General features: G+C 38.0%; 1 protein-coding gene across 1 annotated transcript in view; it reads left to right on the top strand.

The window, feature by feature from the left end:
• ADGB (androglobin) overlaps positions 1–19,318 on the top strand; it is a 120,216-nt gene continuing 100,898 nt past the window's right edge. Inside the window, 3 exon segments of the mRNA XM_040553086.1 lie at positions 1–219; positions 15,538–15,673; positions 17,312–17,404. Of these exon segments, the coding sequence (XP_040409020.1) occupies positions 35–219; positions 15,538–15,673; positions 17,312–17,404 (414 nt within the window). The 5' untranslated portion in view covers positions 1–34.

The raw sequence follows: 19,318 nt of genomic DNA, 5'->3' as shown, positions 1-19,318 counted from the left end.
GGGACTCCGCCGGTGTGGTCGCCGAGGGGTCGCTATGCCGGGGGTCGGCTGGCCGCAGGGGCCCTGGGCCGCGGGGCGGCGCTGGACCCGCTACCTCCGCGGGTCCAGGTCGCCCGGCAACGCGGTGGACGCGGCGGCAGCCGCCGCGATGGGCTCCAAGGGTGGCAAGAAGAAAGAGGTCGGGAGCCGCAGCAGTTCCGGGCTCCTGGGCCCCAAAGAGTAAGGGCCCGGGGTGCGGGGGGAGCCGGCGGGGTTGTGAGGGGAGCGGGGACGCCGCCGACACCAGGGACGGGCGGGCGGTAACGGGCCGGGGGCGTTCTGCCCCGCGGGGACGGGAGGGGGCGCGCCCCGTGCGCTCCCCGAGAGACCCCATGTGCCCCCCCCGCCCCCCCCGCTGCTCGGAGGGGATGGGACCGTGCCGTGGAGGGGGCGCACAAGCTGGCGGGGCGATGGAAGTTTGTTTGCTCGAGGGGATGCTTGGTTGAAAGCAGGGTCAACGGGTAAAGGGGGGGGGGGGGGGGGGGGGCGGGGGGCGAGTTGTTTGCTGTGGGTTTAGTTTGTTTGTTTGTTTTTGTTCTTTGGAGGCTCAGCTTTGTCACTGAGATGCAGAACCGCAGAGTGGTTGTGGTCGGCAGGGACCTCTTGAGGTCACCTACTCCCAAACCCCTGTACAAGCAGGGACACCCAGAGCAGGCTGCCCAGCACCACATCCAGGCAGCTTCTGGAGACCCCACAGCCTCTCTGGGCAACTTGTGCCAGCGCTTGGTCACCCACAAAGCACAGAAGTGCTCCCTCATGTTCAGAGGATACCTCCTGTGTCCCAACTTGTGCCCATTGCCTCTTCATGTGGAAGTTGTGCTTTCTTCCCCCTTATAGTACTTTTTATGGCCCTGTCAAGTAATGATATCCTGCCAGAAAGATTTTGCATGTCAGAATGTATGTCTTAGGCCTTCAAGAGAGTAGCAGAAATGAGATCACACGTGCACGTGATAGGTCGTGTTGTGATATGGTTAGGTTTCTACACGTGAGGAGCACTATGTTGGCCACAGCTCAGAGTATGAATCATAGAACCACAGGACGGTTCAGGCTGGAAGGGACCCTGAAGATCAGGTTCCAGATGCATTAGGCTTATGGGTACAAAGCATTAGATTTACGTTAAGCAGCAGACAGCAGTGAGTTTTCACTGAAAAGTTTTTTGGGGCTTAAAAAAACTCAGAGTTTTTAATCAGGAGGATAATTTGGGGATCACATGCAGCCATCCATTTTCATCGTCTAGAGGAACTAAGCTAGCTGAAGTTTTCAGGGCAAAACAGCTAATGACCCTTACAGCACATCAATTTCATTTACAGGAAGGGAACATAATTCCCAGTCCCTTGAATGTTTGTTTTATGTTATAACGAATCTCAGGAAATTAAGTGTATATATAATATATATATATATATATATATATATATATATATATAAACATTCTCCCTGTTCATTTCTTAAATATTTCTGTGTAAGTAGCATCTCTTGAGATATTTAAAAACTATTCCCTGTTTGTTAGGTATTAAGTGCAAATTTTCCTCTGTGAAAATGTGTATTTCTCCCTGCAAAGACAAATAACTAAATAGAAAACATTGAATTTCTTTCACTGTTGCTATTTTGATCTATGAATTCTGTATTTCTATCTTTTGAGCAACTTTCTCAACCTAAACTATGTAAATATGCGCACGTGACACTGTCTGGATTCAGACAAAAAAACAAACAAACACTAGTGACACAAAGTATGTGCTCATGCCCTTTTCTTCATTTTCCTGCCATAAATAAAGGTGTTGGTCCTATCACTTATTTCTCCCTTGAAATCAATCTTAAAATGCTCCTTTCTTCTTGATTCATATCCAGTTACCCGGCCTTTGCAACAAAATATTTTGTTTCAAATATTCATACTTCTGTTTCACATTTCACATCTTGATTCACATTTTATCTTTCCTGTTGCTGTGGTCAGCCAGCATCTCTAGTTCCTCTCTTTTCCTCTCTGCATCCCTTTTCTCAGTAACTTATTTTTTTTTTTGTCTTAGCCACAGCCATGCTGCCCCTCATATTTACTTCAAGCAGTATATCAAAAATTTTCTGACAATTCTAGCAGGTAAAGTACTATTTTCCTACTTTGCACTGTATGTAAAATTGATTGGGCTGTCATCCAAAAGATTTTTTTCCCATAATAGGCATTTTTACAGTGTAAGATTTTTTTTTTGAGATGATAAAAATATGTACTTTTATGTAGTAAAATCGTTCATTCTCTCCCATATCATAGAAAACTTGTAAGAGAATCATTCATATGAAATGAGTTATTTGTATCAGAATATCTAGAACAGAATCTTTTCCTTTAGCATGCAATTGCTTTAGGCTTTATTAAATGAGACCACGTTGGATAAATAAGATTAGAAAATCATTTTCCCTGTGTCAAGTTGAGACTAGAGAATATCTAATTACAACTGTTTTGAATGATATTAAGTTTTACTGGAATGCCTCTGGAGTGTGAATAGGAGATATGCTTGCTGTATATTTGAAATCTCTTGATGGACCTAAAAGGCAAGAGACATGATGTATCTCTCACTCTGCAATTATCATCTAATTGTAAGGGAACAAATGTCTAGTATATGCCAGTGTTAATTCAGTGTTAGCATAGGAATATTTACTCATTTCACTAGGGCTGTTTTACATAAGCAATAGTAGCTTGAAGTGTGTCCTAATGGTGGTTTAGTGACAGGTTACTAGACTACAGAAGACATTGTTACAATCGCTTGATTGTAATGCTGAATCTTTGTAACCCAGAATATATAAGTTGCATTATTTTTTTTTTTAATCAAACCAATAACTTCTATTTAAACTGTAACATGTTTTTTGTGTTTATTTGGTCGCTGTTGTGCCCTTTCCCGCTAGAGTAAGACTCATCAGTAAACTGCTAGATGTTATAGCAGTTCTGATACTGGTTTTCTGATTAACCTGTCCCTGCTCTTTTTTTTTTTTTTTTCTTTTCTTTGTCATCCTGAAATATCACTAAGGAATTTTGGATGGATGGATGGATTAAAGGAAGGAAGAAAAAGTGGTTGGTTTAGGACAATGCATGTCATGCCAAGTTCAGCAAACTACTTGATAAATCTTTGTGTTCAGGCTGTTGGGAAAAAATTATTTCAGTATCTGTTGAGTTGTAGATAATAAGTGAAATCAAGAAAAGCTAGTGACAGGTTATTCTAAACTTCAGCCTAGATGTTTTGTCTTAAACTTTTTACCAGAAAGGTAGCCCATAATTTTCTCATGAAACTGTAGAGCACAGTGCTGTAAAGCACTGGAAAATTAAATCTGAATTCAGCACTTGCTACCTTTTCAGTCATATTGTTTTGCGTGCTCTGTAAGTTGTAGGTGCATTTTGAGTTGCTTACAGGCCATATTCTGTAACAGTGTTTATTTTCAGCAAGAAATTATGGGGAAAACATCTTAGTACTCTGTTCAAAGTTCTGGGTGAAAGTCTGGTTTTGCTGAAATCAGTGAAAGCTGTTGATAGTTGGGAGCTGAACATACTGGGGCTAAAAAACTTGCCCTTGAGAACATTTTTGACAACTTGAATAGCCTTTCTTCTTGCTTTTAGCACAAGACAGGGACCCTTATTTCCCAGACTGTTGGGAATTTGTATCCCAAACCCAACAACAAAAAGATATTTTGGCATTCCTAGTCCCTTTGAAAGGTTAAACATTGAAATGTATTTCTTTTTTTTAAGTTGTGCTGTAAGCCAGTGGTCTACAAGCTTTTTTGATTGTACACTACTATCAATAAAAATTGTGAGCACACTCCACCAGTACACTTATATTTATTTATTTGTAAATTATATGCATGTAATACTGAAGCTCTAATATTTTCTTTCTTTTTCTTCCACACCCTACTTTGGAAAGCACTACTATACACCACAAAGTATCTATGGAGAGAGCGAGCAACCGGACAGATTCAAATGCTGAACTACAGTCTGTTAAAGTCTACAGGGAGCTTTTTATTTGATCAGGCTTATGGTTGAAACTTAGAACTGTAGACTGTGATTTATGCAAAATGGAAGCAATGTTTCACTTACAACATTCAGCATTGCTTCTAGAGTGCTTTCCCCTTTGTCATAGGATTTGTGATGCGCATACCAGAATAATAGGAATGCTATTATTAGCAGACAGATTGACAGATCCATGCTATTTCTTTATTTGGAAATAGATTCTGTATAATAAGGAACATCTGCATCATAGTAAAGTTATTCTGTAGATCTGTATCATTGTTGTCAAGAAAAATCATCAGAGTACTGAGTTGATTCTGCAGGAGTCTACCCTGGAACAAAATATTAATACTGCTGCTTCTATTATTTATATTTTTTATTAAAATTGCTGAACACAGTGATAGGACAAATTTGCTATGTAACCCTATGATTTAGTCTTCACTTTGATTGCCAGTTCTGTGTTGGAGGGATTAATCTATGTTTCCTCATTTAGTGATTTTCTGCTAATAGTAAACTAATGGTAGTAATGATTGTGAATATTTTATTAAAGACAGTTTACCAAGTCTTTTTAGTAGGTTGTGGATGTTAGAAGTAAATATTCTTATGTGCATACTATTAGGTTGAAGCTGTGTTCTTTGTATGTATGACAGTTAAAAAGACGACAAGGAAATAGCTATTATGTTCATTCTGTTACTGAGCTCGTTCAGTAAATTTGTGTACACCTTCTAGTGTCCAAATTTTGCATAAGTCTGTCTATGGGAACTTCAGTAATGTTGCTGTTCATGTACCAGAAAAAAAGAATGGAAGTTTGCAAGCTGCCTTAGAAAATATTGTCCCATTAGTTTAGTATTCCTCGCAATTGCAAAGTAGGTTTTCTCTTTCTCTCTCTCTCTTTTTTTTTTTTTTTTTTCTGAACAGAGCTTGCAGTTGCAGGGACAAAATACATTTTGTCTTTTGTGTAATACTGTCTTCTTACTAGTAAATGGTATTTGTTTTCATGTGTCTCCAATGGTTGAAATACTGAATAGAACTATCAGTAGTATAAAAAAAGAAAAAGGTTAATAGTTTTTAAATATAATTTAAAAACAAATCCTCAGAACAGTCAAGGCTTACCATAAAGAATTACAGTGCTATAATTTTAAACAACTATAGGTAAAACTAATGCAGAAGCCCTCTGAGAGAAATGTGTACAAATATCTGGACAATAATATATTTTGATCACCTTAAATTATTTGATAGATTTCTAGTCACACCAGTCTCGTCCCTCTTCCCCCCCCGCCCCCCCCCCCCCCCCCCCCCCCCAAATGCTGACAGTAGTCAGCAGAGTGCTATGTAATATGGAAAATCAATGGGGATTGTTGGTGGATTATACTGCAGTACTGGAACAGGACTTTGGAAACATACAGAGAGGGCAGGAAATTCCTTTGTACTTTCTAAGCCAGACTTCACATAGGTCAATCTGCAGGATGCTCCATTGGGTCTCTCTTCATTACTGCTTTCTAATTAGCTGGCTGTTCCCTTCAGGAGCTATGCAGTTGTTAGAGATGACAGACTGAAGAGCTCAAAAGAACAGCTGTCCTTAAAGCTTTTCTTAATTGCACCATTAGAGGCTACTGAGAATCTGATCTTTTCCAGGTTTCAACAGCTACGGTGAATTGCAGGAATTGATGCTTTTGTCACCGCTGAAGATTCTGGCTAGTAACAATGATAATGAATCGAAATGCTTTGTAAATTAATTTAATGAAACTCTATGCCATTGAGCCCAGTTCTCTGAATTAAACTGAAGTCACTAACATCTGCCAGCACAAAGAAAAATCTGAATTAGTATTTGGGTTATTAGGGACAAAAGTGAGGAGTTAATGGTCAGTGCCAAGAGTGGCAAGTGGTGTAGGGATAATTGTAGCATAGGCACAACTTCCCAATGTACAGGGGAAGGTCAGAGTGCTGTTTGAGATCTTGTTAGGGAGAGCAGTAGCTAAGAGCAATGTTTACTGCTGATGGATCCTTCAGCACCTGCAGAGACAGGCTGGAGCCTGGACTGGCTGGGAGCAATGATTGAAGTTCAGCTGTGTGCCTGATTGCACCGAGTAGCAGGTTGCTGCATTGCTGTTGTGCAGTGGGATGCTGCACCAAAGCCTGGGATTACCTCATGTTTGCTATTAAGATTAAAGGTTGAGACAGTAAGAACAGGAAAAAAAAAAAAAAAAAGTGCTCCATTGCTAATTCATACTTGCACCTCCCAGAGACCTAGGGGAAGGAGTCAGCAAGTGTATGATTGTCGTTTTATCTACTTCCAGTGTGTTTCTCAGGTAAATATCCTGAAGGTTTAGATTACAGCAGCGGTTTAGAGAACAGGGTCTGAATAGATGAACTTTTTGATGTTTTTGGAGCCCCACTAGATTGACTGAAGTTTAGGAGTGGGAAACCTCATGTCTTATGGATAACTGCACAGGGGTTGAACTTGAAGCTGCTTTCAGTGTTGTGCTGGATTACTACTGCTGGTTACTGTAAATTGTAATGTGTGCTAAAATTTACATAGAAAAGGTCTGCGGAAAGATTATCTCTGATCATCATTGTGGCCTTCCTCTGGGCCTGCTCTAACAGCTCCACATCCTTGTTGTGCTGGGTGCCCAGCCTGGATGCAGAACTCCAGGGGGGGCCTCACAAGGGCAGAGCAGAGGGGCACAATCCCCTCCCTCGACCTGCTGGCCACTCCTCTGTTGATGCAGCCCAGGACACAGTTGGCCTTCTGGGCTGCAAGAGCACACTGCTGGCTCGTGTTGAGCTTTTTGTCCACTAGACCCCTCAAGTCTTTGAAGTGCTGCTCTCAATGAGTTCTTCTCCCAGTCTGTGCTCACGTCTGGGATTGCCCCAACATAGGTGCAGCACCTCGCAGCTGGACGTGTTCAACCTCATAAGGTTAATGTGCTCACTTCTCAAGCTTGTCCAGGTCCCTTTGGATGACATCCCTTCCTTCTGTTGTATTGCCTGCACCACTCTGCTTGGTGTCATCTGCAAACTTGCTGAGGGTGCACTCAATCCCACTGTCTATGTCACTGGTAAAGATTTTAAACAGAGATAAGTATGGTTTGGTGGGTTCTGATTAAGTTCCACTAGAGGCTTTTGAAACAGATTTAAATTTTTGGACAAAAGACATTGAGGATACTAGTCCAGTTTATCACTGATGCCATACATTTGCAATTTTTGGATTAGCCATATCCATTTTATGGTTAATTCTTCTGTATTTATTGGAAACTGGGCTAGAAAGGGTTTATTAACTGTTTGTGGTACCATTATGACAAGGCACTCCCTGTTCTCTCAAATAATTCAGAAGCAACATAAATCTGTAGTGGCCCGGGATTCCAATGCTTCCAGCTGCAGAAACAAAGAGTAGAAATGTCTCTGTAGCTTAAAGCTTAACCAAACAGTGGGCAAAAGATATCATCATGCAATTGCTTACTTTCCCCAGACATAGGAATGTTAGTGAGTAAATACATAATGATTTAGGTTCAATTTGGATGAAATTCCCTGGTTTATGATTTTTCTTGAGAAGCTATTTACTGCATCAATGTGCATCTGCAAATGCTTATTGTTCTAATATTAAATTGTAATCCAACAAAAAATAGAGTCATTACTGGAGAGTTTGCGTTGTCTTGCCTGAACATAAAACATCCACTTCTAATTTATTGTCTTTTCTTGTCTATTTACTTTGTACATGACTCATATTTCTGAGGCTGGTGTTTTTGTTCGTCTCAGAAACAAAGTTAAGCACACCTAGAATTTTCTGAGTAAGCATTTTCTGGCCTAAAAGATGAAGAGCTTGCTTTCAGCACCTGTGCTTCATTGGTTGAAATGTTTCAGTGTACACTCTGTGTAATAAAGCGCCATATAATTTTATCTTTGTAGTCAATTTGTTAATACTGTTTTTTTTCCTCTTCTGCCTTTAACTTTTTTGAGTTTCATTCTTTGAGGTGAGAGGATGGTTCTTCCCAAAGTAAATATGGTAAACATATTGTACGTTTATAAACATATTATATATTAGCCTACCAGTATGTTGAATTTGTGGTTAACCACATTTCATTCCAGCTAGAAAATTATGTATTCAAATTGTTCTTTCTTGCTAATTGTAATTAAAAAAATAACCCCCTTAAGAACTCAGCCTATTGTGATCTGTAGCCTTCAAACTTCATGGACTTATGGGCATGAAAAGACTAAGTCATATATCACTGGCAATATCACGATAAATGCTATACTCCCTGTTGGTCCTAATTTTAGGTTATTCTTTCCCTGTAACTCTAAGCACTGTCAGAAGATCTTGCAGGCAAGCATTGTCCATGAGCCATTAATTGAACTATGCAATCAGATATACGTCTAGACTTCTGTTACAATGAACTGTGCAATAAAGAAAAGCAGCTTCCAGCAGGAGAACTATATAGCAGTAATAGTGCTGCCAAAAGAAAAAAAGAAAAAAAATAATTGTGCTTCGAAACTGGAAAGCATTCCTAAAATAACACGTTAGATACTCTGTTTGCTATGGATTATTCATCTACTTAAACAGAATTGTCTTTAGCTTTTGAGAGCTCTATGTAACAACACTGAAGAAATGGGGTTTCCTGGTGTTCTTGTCAAGGCATGCTAAGTGCTTTGTAAATGAGTTGACATAAATCCACAGAAGTACTGAGGTGCTCTGTCATGCAGAGATTTTCAGTTCTTAGTTAATTACCCATGTGCCATACAGAAGGCACAAAAGTATTTTACAGAAGCCAACAAGGAAGAAATGCCAAGGAAAGGAGCAAAGCTCAAGTCATATTAAAACAAAACAAACAACAAAAAAAAACATTGGAGTACCAAACTAGTCTGGAAAGAGGTGTGGCAATCTTCCCAGCATTCCTATAGCTGAATCTCAGGTCAGGTTAATCTTTTCAGCAGAAAACAGTGGGAGAAGCAAACTCAGAATAACTAGTTTCATAATTTCTAGGGTGCTATACAAGTATTTGGAGAAACACGACCTCAGATTGCTTCTTAGAGTCAGAAGCAGTAAAGAAGGATTTAAAAAGAGATACTCAATTTCCTGCCTCAGAGAACAACAGAACCAGTGGATGCTCTGTGACCAAACTGTTAGTGGTTTTTCACACAGAGCTCTGATGGAAAGGGGACTAAGGGACATTTTTCTTTGTTGTCTTGAGTTTGACAGAGGTATGTGCTATGTGAGATAGGCTGTTCCAGTAACCGTACATCATTGTTCTCTCCTGAGTTGCATCTGATGCAAAGGAGTCTGAAGGCTAAATATTTTAGTGGTCAGTTGTTTTCCTTTTATTGATATTAAATTTTCTGTGTTTTATGTTAGATATATTATTTTTCTTGTGTCATGAGAACAGATAAATAATTCACTGTTGTCTATACTATTCATTATTTTGTACATTTACACTTTGTTATTCCCCCATGCTCTGAACTGTTGCCTGTCACTGAATTTCCAAAGTTTTGGTTACATTGTTAGGGCAGCTGGAACCAATCAATACGTCATGCAAAAGCCATAATATCCTAAGTGGCATTATACTGTTCTCACATATTGGGCCTCCTGCTCCTAATGTCTTCCAATATTTGGTTTGCTTTCCTTGACTATACTTGAACAGAGATCCTTATAGATCTATCATAATGACAGGCAGCTCATGACTCTGAAGCGTTATCATTAACAGAACTATATAAACTGTAATCAATTGCTGCTAGTTGGAAGGACAGTGCATTGATCAAACAAATTTTATCTGCAAAGTGGATGTAGATGTTAGACTACAAGATTGAGCTACGACCTCTTGGTGCCCATGTTAGTCTGTACTCGTTTCACTTGGCCTGTCACCTCCACTGTTTGAAACCAGGTATTTAGTTCAGCTGACATTATTCACATCTGCAGCACATTCCAGAGTCAACAACTTTGGAAAAATCAGTCAGAGATCAACCCTCTTGACTGGAATTGTCACCTGAAACAGGCACTCTTCTTACCAGGACTTGCTATGACTCTAGCTTGGTCTTGGTATATCATATTTTCATCTCTAAAAGTGAGTATGATAAAGCCATCCTCAATAAAATACTTTTGTCTCTCTTCATTAAAATGCTTTTTTATGAGCTAGATATTACAAGGTTTCTGCTTTGGCAGGCAACTCTTGATTTAATCTTCAGTGTTCTGCTCTTGGAATGTAAATTTATATATATATACATATATATATGTATATATTATTGAAGAATGTTTTAAAAAGTTTATCTGACCTCTAGTGTGGGCAGCGTATGAAAGGCTGGCAGATGAATGACTTCCAGGCCATCTAATACCTTTCATTATCAAGTGGATCTTTCAAATATGCTAAATAGGGTTTTTTTTTGCCTTTTTTTTTTTTTTCCATTTTATATAAAAAGCTTTTTGACAGCTCTGTAGAATTGAGAGCAGAAATTCTTTACTGCAGCTAGCTCTTACCACTGAAAATGGCAAGATGAGCTTTTCTAGCCTTGCTCTCACGTGCTACAGATTCTTGACTTTTTCTGCCACTCAAAGCAGCAGTGTCCACGCTATTTTGTCCTGAAGCTCACCTGGTTTTGCTTCTTTCTTTGAGCTATTTACTAATGGTAGTTTATGCAATAAAAAAATATTATTATTATTCTTGGAACGAAAAAAAAAAAAAGGTTAAAACAATCCAAATTAATAACACTCTGTATGAACATAACACAAGCTGTGAACTTGAAGGTTGAATGGCACATAAATTCTTCATCAGAAATATGTGAAACTTTACTTAGTTTTAGCTTTGCTAAGATTTCATCATGATCTGTATGAAATATTCAGTTGCCTTCTCACTGCATTTGTCATCATTTTTATGAATGTATCTTCATCTTTTTTTCTCTAGCATATGGCACAAGTCTTGTACTGTGGCTATTGTGATTTTTATATTCAATTTCTGACTTTTTTTTTTTCTGTTAAAATTTGTATATAGAAAAAAAAGTATAGTTGACATAAATTGATCAAAATACCAAAAGTCTAAATTTTGTTGATAAGAACTGATCCAGACTTTGTAAGAAATTCAGCTGATATTTTAAAATGTTAAAGACCAAAATTTGGACAATATTTATAGGGCAACAAATGGAATTAGGCTGAAAATAAGGACAGCAAACTCAAAAATAAGTTTTAAAAAACATAATGCTTCTACACTAATACTTTCTACCTTTGCACCATGCTTTTTTGAAAAAATCTCAAGGAAACACCTGTACAACTGGGGCAAGAGACTTGGCACATAGCATTTTTTCCCCCCTCTATAGCCTGGAAAGCAAACCAAGAATTACCATCTCACCTCCCATTAACATGCAGGCAAATGAAAATAAGAAAAAATCCGGACTTCTCTCTCACAAGGTTGAATGTGAGGCTTCATGAACACTCTCTTGGCAAATCTGCAGAAGTATTTGAAATAGTCTCATTCTTGGCAAGTTACTTAAGTCTACTTGTTCATCTGACACCTACAAGGATGTTGGCTACATTTAGAAATGAGCATATTACACTTCAAAGTAGTGACACACATTAAAAACTCCTTTAAAAATGACATGCCTATAAAATATAATCATTTGGTCTTCGTCTTTTCTTTTTAGTATCACTTTAATCTTCTACAGTTTGATCTAGCTTCACACAGAACACTGTGCTTTTTGAGGAAAAAATCCTAGACGAGGCTTACCTCAGCAGACAAAAATGAAGTGATAGAAAACCTGTTGTCATAGGTTTTGCAAGCAACTGTCATTACAACTTAGATGCCTAACAATTATTTATTCTGCTCCTTGTACCTGAACTGTGTCCATGCCTTGATTCTCTCCCCCCTCCATGAGAGCTCTGAACTTTCAGGCTAGTGTAATTTTTTCTACAAAGTCCTTTAAGTCTTGCATCCCTTGTCTGATGTAAGAATAAAGTTACCATAAATAACACGTGCATATTTGGTTTTATTTTGGAATTACTGCTTACTGTATTAATAGTAATAACTGTATTTCCCTTGGTGCTTATTAGATCATCTGATCATGACTAATTCTATTCATTCCTCTTCTGAAGAATGGCACTATGTATGATTAAAAAGAGCAAATCATTTTGCAGTGGCGTTACTGATACTTGGTTAAATGTTCTCATATGCTCTCCAGATCCTTGTGAACTTGGGTGTTGCCATAGTTTCCACCGTGAGTTTCAGAGGTGTTCGGATGCTAAATGAAAAAATGGTTTGAAAAACCATTTCAGTGATTAGACTTTAAAACCACTTACTACCATAATTAAAGTTTTCAGAGTTTTATTATTATTATTATTTATTTATTCTTTTTCGTTTGGGTTTTGAAGAGATTAGGAAAAAAGTTCAGTAGCTTTCCTCCCAGGGTACTTTTGGAGGAGAATTTGAACCATCTTTTTGTTCTCTGCCCTTTTTCCTAATTATTTTTTTTACCGAGGCCAGAAATTGTTCTTTCCAGCTGCTCAAGCAATTCAAGGGAAGGGACTCTTTTTTCTTTACCTTTTCCTGGAAAGAGTCCAAAATTCTCATCTCTTTGTGTCTTAACATTAGTTCCCAACTGGGAATATGAGGTGTGAGATTCCTCATCTCCATCTCTTCCTTCACATTGTTCTTACTTCTGTACATATCGAGGAGTTCAGAGCATCCAGAAGAGCGATAAGAGACAAAAGGGTAAAAGTTTCAGCTCTGAGCCTCATTCACTGTCCTACCAAGTATTAGTTACCTAAATATCATGTCCTGTTACTGAATCATTTATATTAATTATTGGCCATCCCAAGAAGTGAGGTCAAGGTGATATCAGGTATATGGTTAACAGCGTATTTTCTGGGATCTGATTGAAACTATGCTCTAGAGTATGACGGTTATTAACATTTCATGAAAATAGTAGACAGTATTTAATGAAAGTTAAAAGATTTGCAGCTTTAACTCTAGGCTAGCAACAGTCTCTAAGAGAAAAAATGAAAATGATGAGAATCAAATTGATTTGGTCTTCTATTGGAGTATTGTTATGATCTAATCTGTGGTTTATTTTTTAATCTTTAGGACATGCTATCAGTAATGTTGGTGACCATCTACCATATCACTTAAATGCATCATACTACAGTTACAATGGCTGGTTTGTTTAACAGTTTAACAGTTGCTGTTCAGATGCAAATGATCAGTCTTTTAGTTCTCCAAAACATGCTTTAAGCACACACACACATCAATGCACAACTGAAGTTAGCAGATGCGTAGACAGTAACTGTAGTATGGCTGCTGAGTAGTAATTAAGCCAATCAAAACTTAGGTTCAATTTTGCATCTCAATCCCCAGCTAGAGATCCCAATACTATGTACTATGTCCATCAAGACATCTGTATTTCTTTCTTAGGATGACAATGCAAAGCAGATCTTAACAGACCTGGAAATCTAGGAAGAAGGTTTAATAGGTATAAACCAATGAAACCTTAGAGCAAATAAAACCTAAACAAGCTTTAGATGCAAAAAGTGTCACCTTTGCTAACTTTCTCTTAAGAAATGACAGCAACCTCTGAAAGAACAACAACAACAACAAAAAAAAAACCCTCAATATATCCATATGCAAATAACTAACCAAAAACCCTGAAGAAGTCATTGATATGGTGGAATGTCTGTTTTTGTTTGTTTGTTTCTGAACTTCCAAAGTACAGTCATGGAGACAGTGAGAGCTGATGCATTTTTATCTAATGCCAAGCAAGATTATATGTGACATAACTTTTGCAGGGGGAGGTTGGTAAAGAGAGTATTTTTTTCTAATTTTATGCACCAATGTAGAAATGGAAAATATTTGAGGAATGTATGAAATAGGAAGAATGGTACATTACCAGATTACAAAACAATCAAACAATCAAATAAACAAAAAATTCTTCCTTAACAGAAGAGAAACAGAATTCTTCTGTTTCTCAACGGAACGGACCGGAACGGAAAGGAAAGGAAAGGAAAAAAAAGAAGTGTTTGGTATAAGAAAAGAGAAGAGAAAATTGCAATATCTTTAGCTTTTTATAGCTGATGTACATAATGAAATGGAAGTGTCATGCAAGTGTATTTTTAAGGCTCCAGTTGTACAAAAGTCTCATTATAATATTGCATTTCTGCTGTAGGATACTGCTAAGTAGCAAAGAGAGATTTTGACCTAAGTTCTTTTTATCCAAATAGTTGAAGTAGATGTGCTTTTCTGCAGTAAGTTTTATTTAAACCCTTTAGTGTTGTGTTTTCCTTTTGTTCTGTTTTCAGTGTCATGTTGCTTCTCAGGTCCCTGCAGCTTCTTCCTTTGTTCTTTGAGTGGACAACGTGCAGTTTGTTCCCTGTGGCTGTTGGAGAATATAATTTAGATGTGACCTGTGCTTACTTTATCTGCTTTCTAGTTAGGTATGTGAGAAACACTCCGTAGCCAATAACTTAGGCTCAGGCGAGGATCTCAGTGAAGTAGTAATTTATTCGCGAGTGCAATGGCGGGCGCCCCACAAGCAGGAGAGCGCACCTACTAGTTCCAAAACACAGTTTATATACTTTTTGATGACAGGACCCTCCCCTGTTTCCCCACTGGAGTGGGTATCCAGGTTCACAATCTATCTGACCCTTCACAGACAATGCCTGGCCTTCAGTTGCCGGCCTGTTTTTGAGGTGGTATGTTTTCTCCCCTTATCTGGCTTGACTTAACATAGTGATTTTACCTGGTTGCTCTAAGGAGTCTGGTTGTCTGCATTTACGAGGTCACCTGCTGGGCTTTCTTATCACTGTAAGCATATCTCAATACCACATTCCTTCCTTCTAAACAATGTAACACTGCAAAAACAACATTTCTATTCCCATAGTTAAGGGGAATCAATCTAACTAGTTCCGTTTTCAGCCCTTCATATGCACTGGAAAAACAATGTGCACAGATACTACAAGTGTTAGCTGGTAGCTATGTACCCTTCGTGTATTAGTCCTGGTGAAAATCACTGCAGTCTCAGCAGACTTTTTTGCCAGAGCTGTGAATCCAAGAAAGAGTGTAGTGAGTGTGCTAGAGGTGGGAATCCTATTCCCCAAATACATTCCGCCATATCTCTTTTATCCATAGCAAACTCCTTTGGGTTGGTTAAAGTGAGTAAGACTGCAAAACAAAAACGAAATCACTTAAAAAGTTGAAAGGCTTCTGTTAGATGAGTTGAATTGGGCTATGAAGTCTAAGACTTGTATTGGAAAGGAAGGAGAATGATATGGCTTGAAGCAGCAGAAAAGGAAGAGGGAGGAAACTGTGCCCTAGGATTCTGTTTTTGTGCTTCAGCTGTCCCATTTACTTCTGCAGAATTCCTCATATAAAATATTTGTGTCGGTTTATACCCAATAAAGCCATTTTGCTTATCTTAGTGACAAAAAGTATTGTAATTACTAACACTAGTTTTATTACATTATATTAAAAAATGAATATCTTATTTGATAAAAGTCTTTCTACTGTGTTTGCATTATATACTGTTCATTTTTATTCATTTCTCTGGTTGTTTCCCAGGACATCTACATATCAAGTAGGTAATTCAAGATTTCCTATTTGGCCAGAATGGAATGAAGCTGACATCAATGCAGAAAAATGGGATGCTGGAAAAGTTGGAAAAGAGAAAGAAAAATCTGGAAAAAGTCCTATTTCAGTAAGTGTGACACAAATGCGTTTTTTTGTACCATGTTGGCTTTTGTACCTCTTTAATTTCTCAATAATTCAAAATAATTGTCATTGATAAGTATATAAATTTCCAACTATATATTTTCATTAAATTTAAATAGTTCCCTACCGAATTAAATGCATAAACTAAATACATTGTGCATTGTTTCATTGTTGCATCTGTTAACATAAATATGCGCTATTAGCACATTAATGGTTTAAAAAGCCCCAAACCCCCAGATCTATTTCATAACATAATTAAAACTGGGGATTTGGGAAGAAGCCAAACTGTCCTAATAGGCTGGAGCAATCTCTTTGCAGTTTCTGGGGGCAAAAAAGCTTGATGCATCCATCTTTGCAATGTTTTTATGGGGAAAAAATGCAAGTTGATCTCTTTTCTTCCGCATGCCTCAGTTTGTGGACATGTGAAATACTGTCTGCAGTTCCAGAGTGCAGAGAACAGTTTGAGGTGATACAGTTATATTGTATAAAGTAAAGCACTTACCATATGCAGAAAAAAAAAAAAATCCTCAGTCTTTCCAACTTTGGAACCATGTTTGAGTCTCATCTGGATTTTTAATTCTTCAAACTGATTTTGCTTCCTTTGTGTACTTTAAATAGTTTGTTGCAGATTGGTATGTTGAAGGAACTTACACAATGAAGCAAGCAAGAAAAAATATGGGAAAATATTGTTTGGGGGACTTTGGTTTGGGTTTATATTGCTTGTTTTTTTTATGGTTTTGAGATATATTTTCTTTCACCTTCCTTTAATCAGTAAATACTTAAAACATCATAGTTTTTTCCACCCCAGAAACTCTTTTTCAGTTGGTCTGTAGAAGATCAATAGTACATAGTATGGGTTATGAAACACACAGAAAAGGATAATATGCCTAAAACTTATTTAAAAATCCAGACACAAATAGAATGCACTAACCACGTAAATAATTAGTTTTTCAGTCAATACAAGCAGTATCAGAGCCTCATCCTACACTGTGCTATTACGTAAACAGGTATTGTATATCCTGATGCCTTCTGTTTACACAGAGAAGTATCACTTTGGAAACGGAAATTTGAAAAGTATATGAAGCCCTCCCTTTAACGGGCTAATTCTTGATGTTGTATAATTCTCTCTCTCTTTGATTTCTATGGCAGTTTTAAATGCTTGGAGTCTGCTTTGTTGGTGTGTAAATATTGCTTTAGGGATTTAATTTCAGTCCTCAATTTAAAAAAAAAAAACAAACAAAAAACTTGAGAAATAGTGAGTTAGAAAAGTACTTAGAAATAACTTGGTAGAAAGGTGTCTGAATTAAAACCTTATAAAGGTTTTGGGGAAATTTTTCTCAATGGTGGGAAAGAGGGGAAACATTTCATATAGACCTGGTTAGACAGTGCAGACCACATAGCTGTTCCTGAACAATATAATCAGCTTTTTTTTGCTGAATTCTCAGTTTGGACTTCACACTGTTTTAGTTCAGAGTTATAAAAACTATTAGTACCTTTTTATGTTATTCTTACCCTTAAGTGAATTATCATGTGAACAATGAATTATTTTAAATATTGTGAAAGATACAACAGTATAATTAGTTTTAAAAAGTGTTCCTTTTCTGTTTATGCATATTTTACATAGCATGTCTTTGATGATCCTGAAGGAAAAATAGAATTGCCAGCATCCTTAAAAGTGCATTCATGGAAACGGCCACAAGAGTTTTTAACAAATAAGGTAAGAAACAAGCAAGACCAGAGTGAACCATTGTGCACCCAGGAGATGGTGATATGTACAGTGGTTAACCTGCGTGGGCCCTGGCCTCTGCTGCACTGTGTTGCAGGCACAGCATGACTGTAGGATAAGCTCAGCCAGCACATTGAAACAGAGGAGTTGGCGGGCATCTCCCACTTGATATCGGCCACCTGCATGTTCTTGCCTTTATCTAAAAGGGCAGCAAGAAGTTCTAATGTGGATATCCTTTCTGTTTAACTATAGAAGTGATGAACAGAGCTTGTAAGAAAGTCCTATAATAGCTAAAATGCTATAACAGGTCAATAACACCAAAATGGAGTAACCCATTCTACAGGGGAGTCTGCACAATGTGCTGTGCGTGGAGAAGAGGCCTGTTTGCTGCTGCACACCTTCTCTACATAGAATCATAGAACAGCTTGGGTTGGGAGGGACCTTAAAGATCATCTTAATCACTTCCTTTATAGTGTTAACTCTAATAAATAGAAGGTTAAATGAAACTTTACGGAGTCTGAGTGCACCAGCACCTCCTGGTGCAAGACATCACGGTAGCGTACCCTTCCAACTCTGCTCTGCTTTTTTTCCCTCCATGTTCATTTAGAAGACACCTGGTGAGAGAGATGTCTTCCTGTTTTTCTTCGTGTTCCTGTTTTCTCACTTTTAAAAATCAGTGTTATGGCAAATCAAGTTCCCTTTGTTCCAGCTAAGGCATCTTGAGCAGACATATGAAGTAAATATCTATCCTGAAACTATGGACTAGCTTTACCAGAAATTCAGTACTTTTTCTCACTCTCCTACCTTAAATATTGCATTTCTCCAGTATGCATTCAGAACATGTCCACATCTTTGACAGTACTTGTCTGGAAGGTAAACATAACATTTTAAAATTGTGCAAAGCTCTTCTTCACTTTCTTTTTAAAATGAATTGCAAAGTAAATAAGCAGCCTACCATTTTAAAGGTTGGAATGTTCTTCAGTGCTGTTGCTAATCTTAAGTTTTAAACATTTTTTTTCTTTAGATTAAATGCTGAAGTTTTTAAGCACTGTGACCACCTTTAAAACTTTTTTTTTAGTCTTGTCAGTTTTCCTTTTGTCAGCTTGTCAGTTTTATTTCTTATTAGCTAAACACTAAGCAGCTCCAAGATTCATTTTTAATGGAGGAATGGGAGGAGAAGTCAGGGGAGTAATTGACAAGACCAAAAGATTAGATGAGAAATGCTGCCAGCATACATAAACAGAGTAGAGGGATCTGAAAGATGAGGGCAGGAGAGCTGGCAGCCCAGAAAGCCATGGAAACATGTATCTGTATTAAAAATAGCTTTTAGACTATCTTTAGAGCACCGTGAAGAAAGCAATTACTTTCTTTAAGACCTGATTAAAACTTCGGTGCTTGTTGTTTTAGTACAACATATTTTGGATCAAGTAGTTATGATTACTAGGAATATTGTAAGTTATTTGATATTAATGCTAACCTCAAGTGATGAAAAGCTATTAAGATGATATATGTTACTGCCTAATCTATAAGTAACTAGAAATAGAGTAAACGAGGCTATTTATTGTGTTAAGGAAAGAATCAAGCTGTAACCACCACTAAGTGATGAGAGGCACAGAGATATTTAGTTTGATAAATTACAATCCTATTACTTCTAAACTGCTTATGAAAAGAAAATGGACTCTGTACGCAAGTGACAGTCATCAAAACTATGTAATGTAGTTAATCATAGAATCATAGAATGGCTTGGGTTGGAAGGGACCTTAAAGGTCATCTAACTCCAAACCCCCTGCCATAGGCAGGGATGCTGCCCACTAGATCAGGTTGGCCAAGGCCCCATCCAACGTGGCCTTGAACACCTCCAGAGATGGGGCATCCACAGCTTCTCTGGGCAACCTGTTCCAGTGC

Source organism: Cygnus olor, chromosome 3, assembly GCF_009769625.2.
Source record: "Cygnus olor isolate bCygOlo1 chromosome 3, bCygOlo1.pri.v2, whole genome shotgun sequence".
Classification (NCBI taxonomy): Eukaryota; Metazoa; Chordata; class Aves; order Anseriformes; family Anatidae; genus Cygnus; species Cygnus olor.
This window is presented reverse-complemented; position numbering and strand designations above follow the sequence as displayed.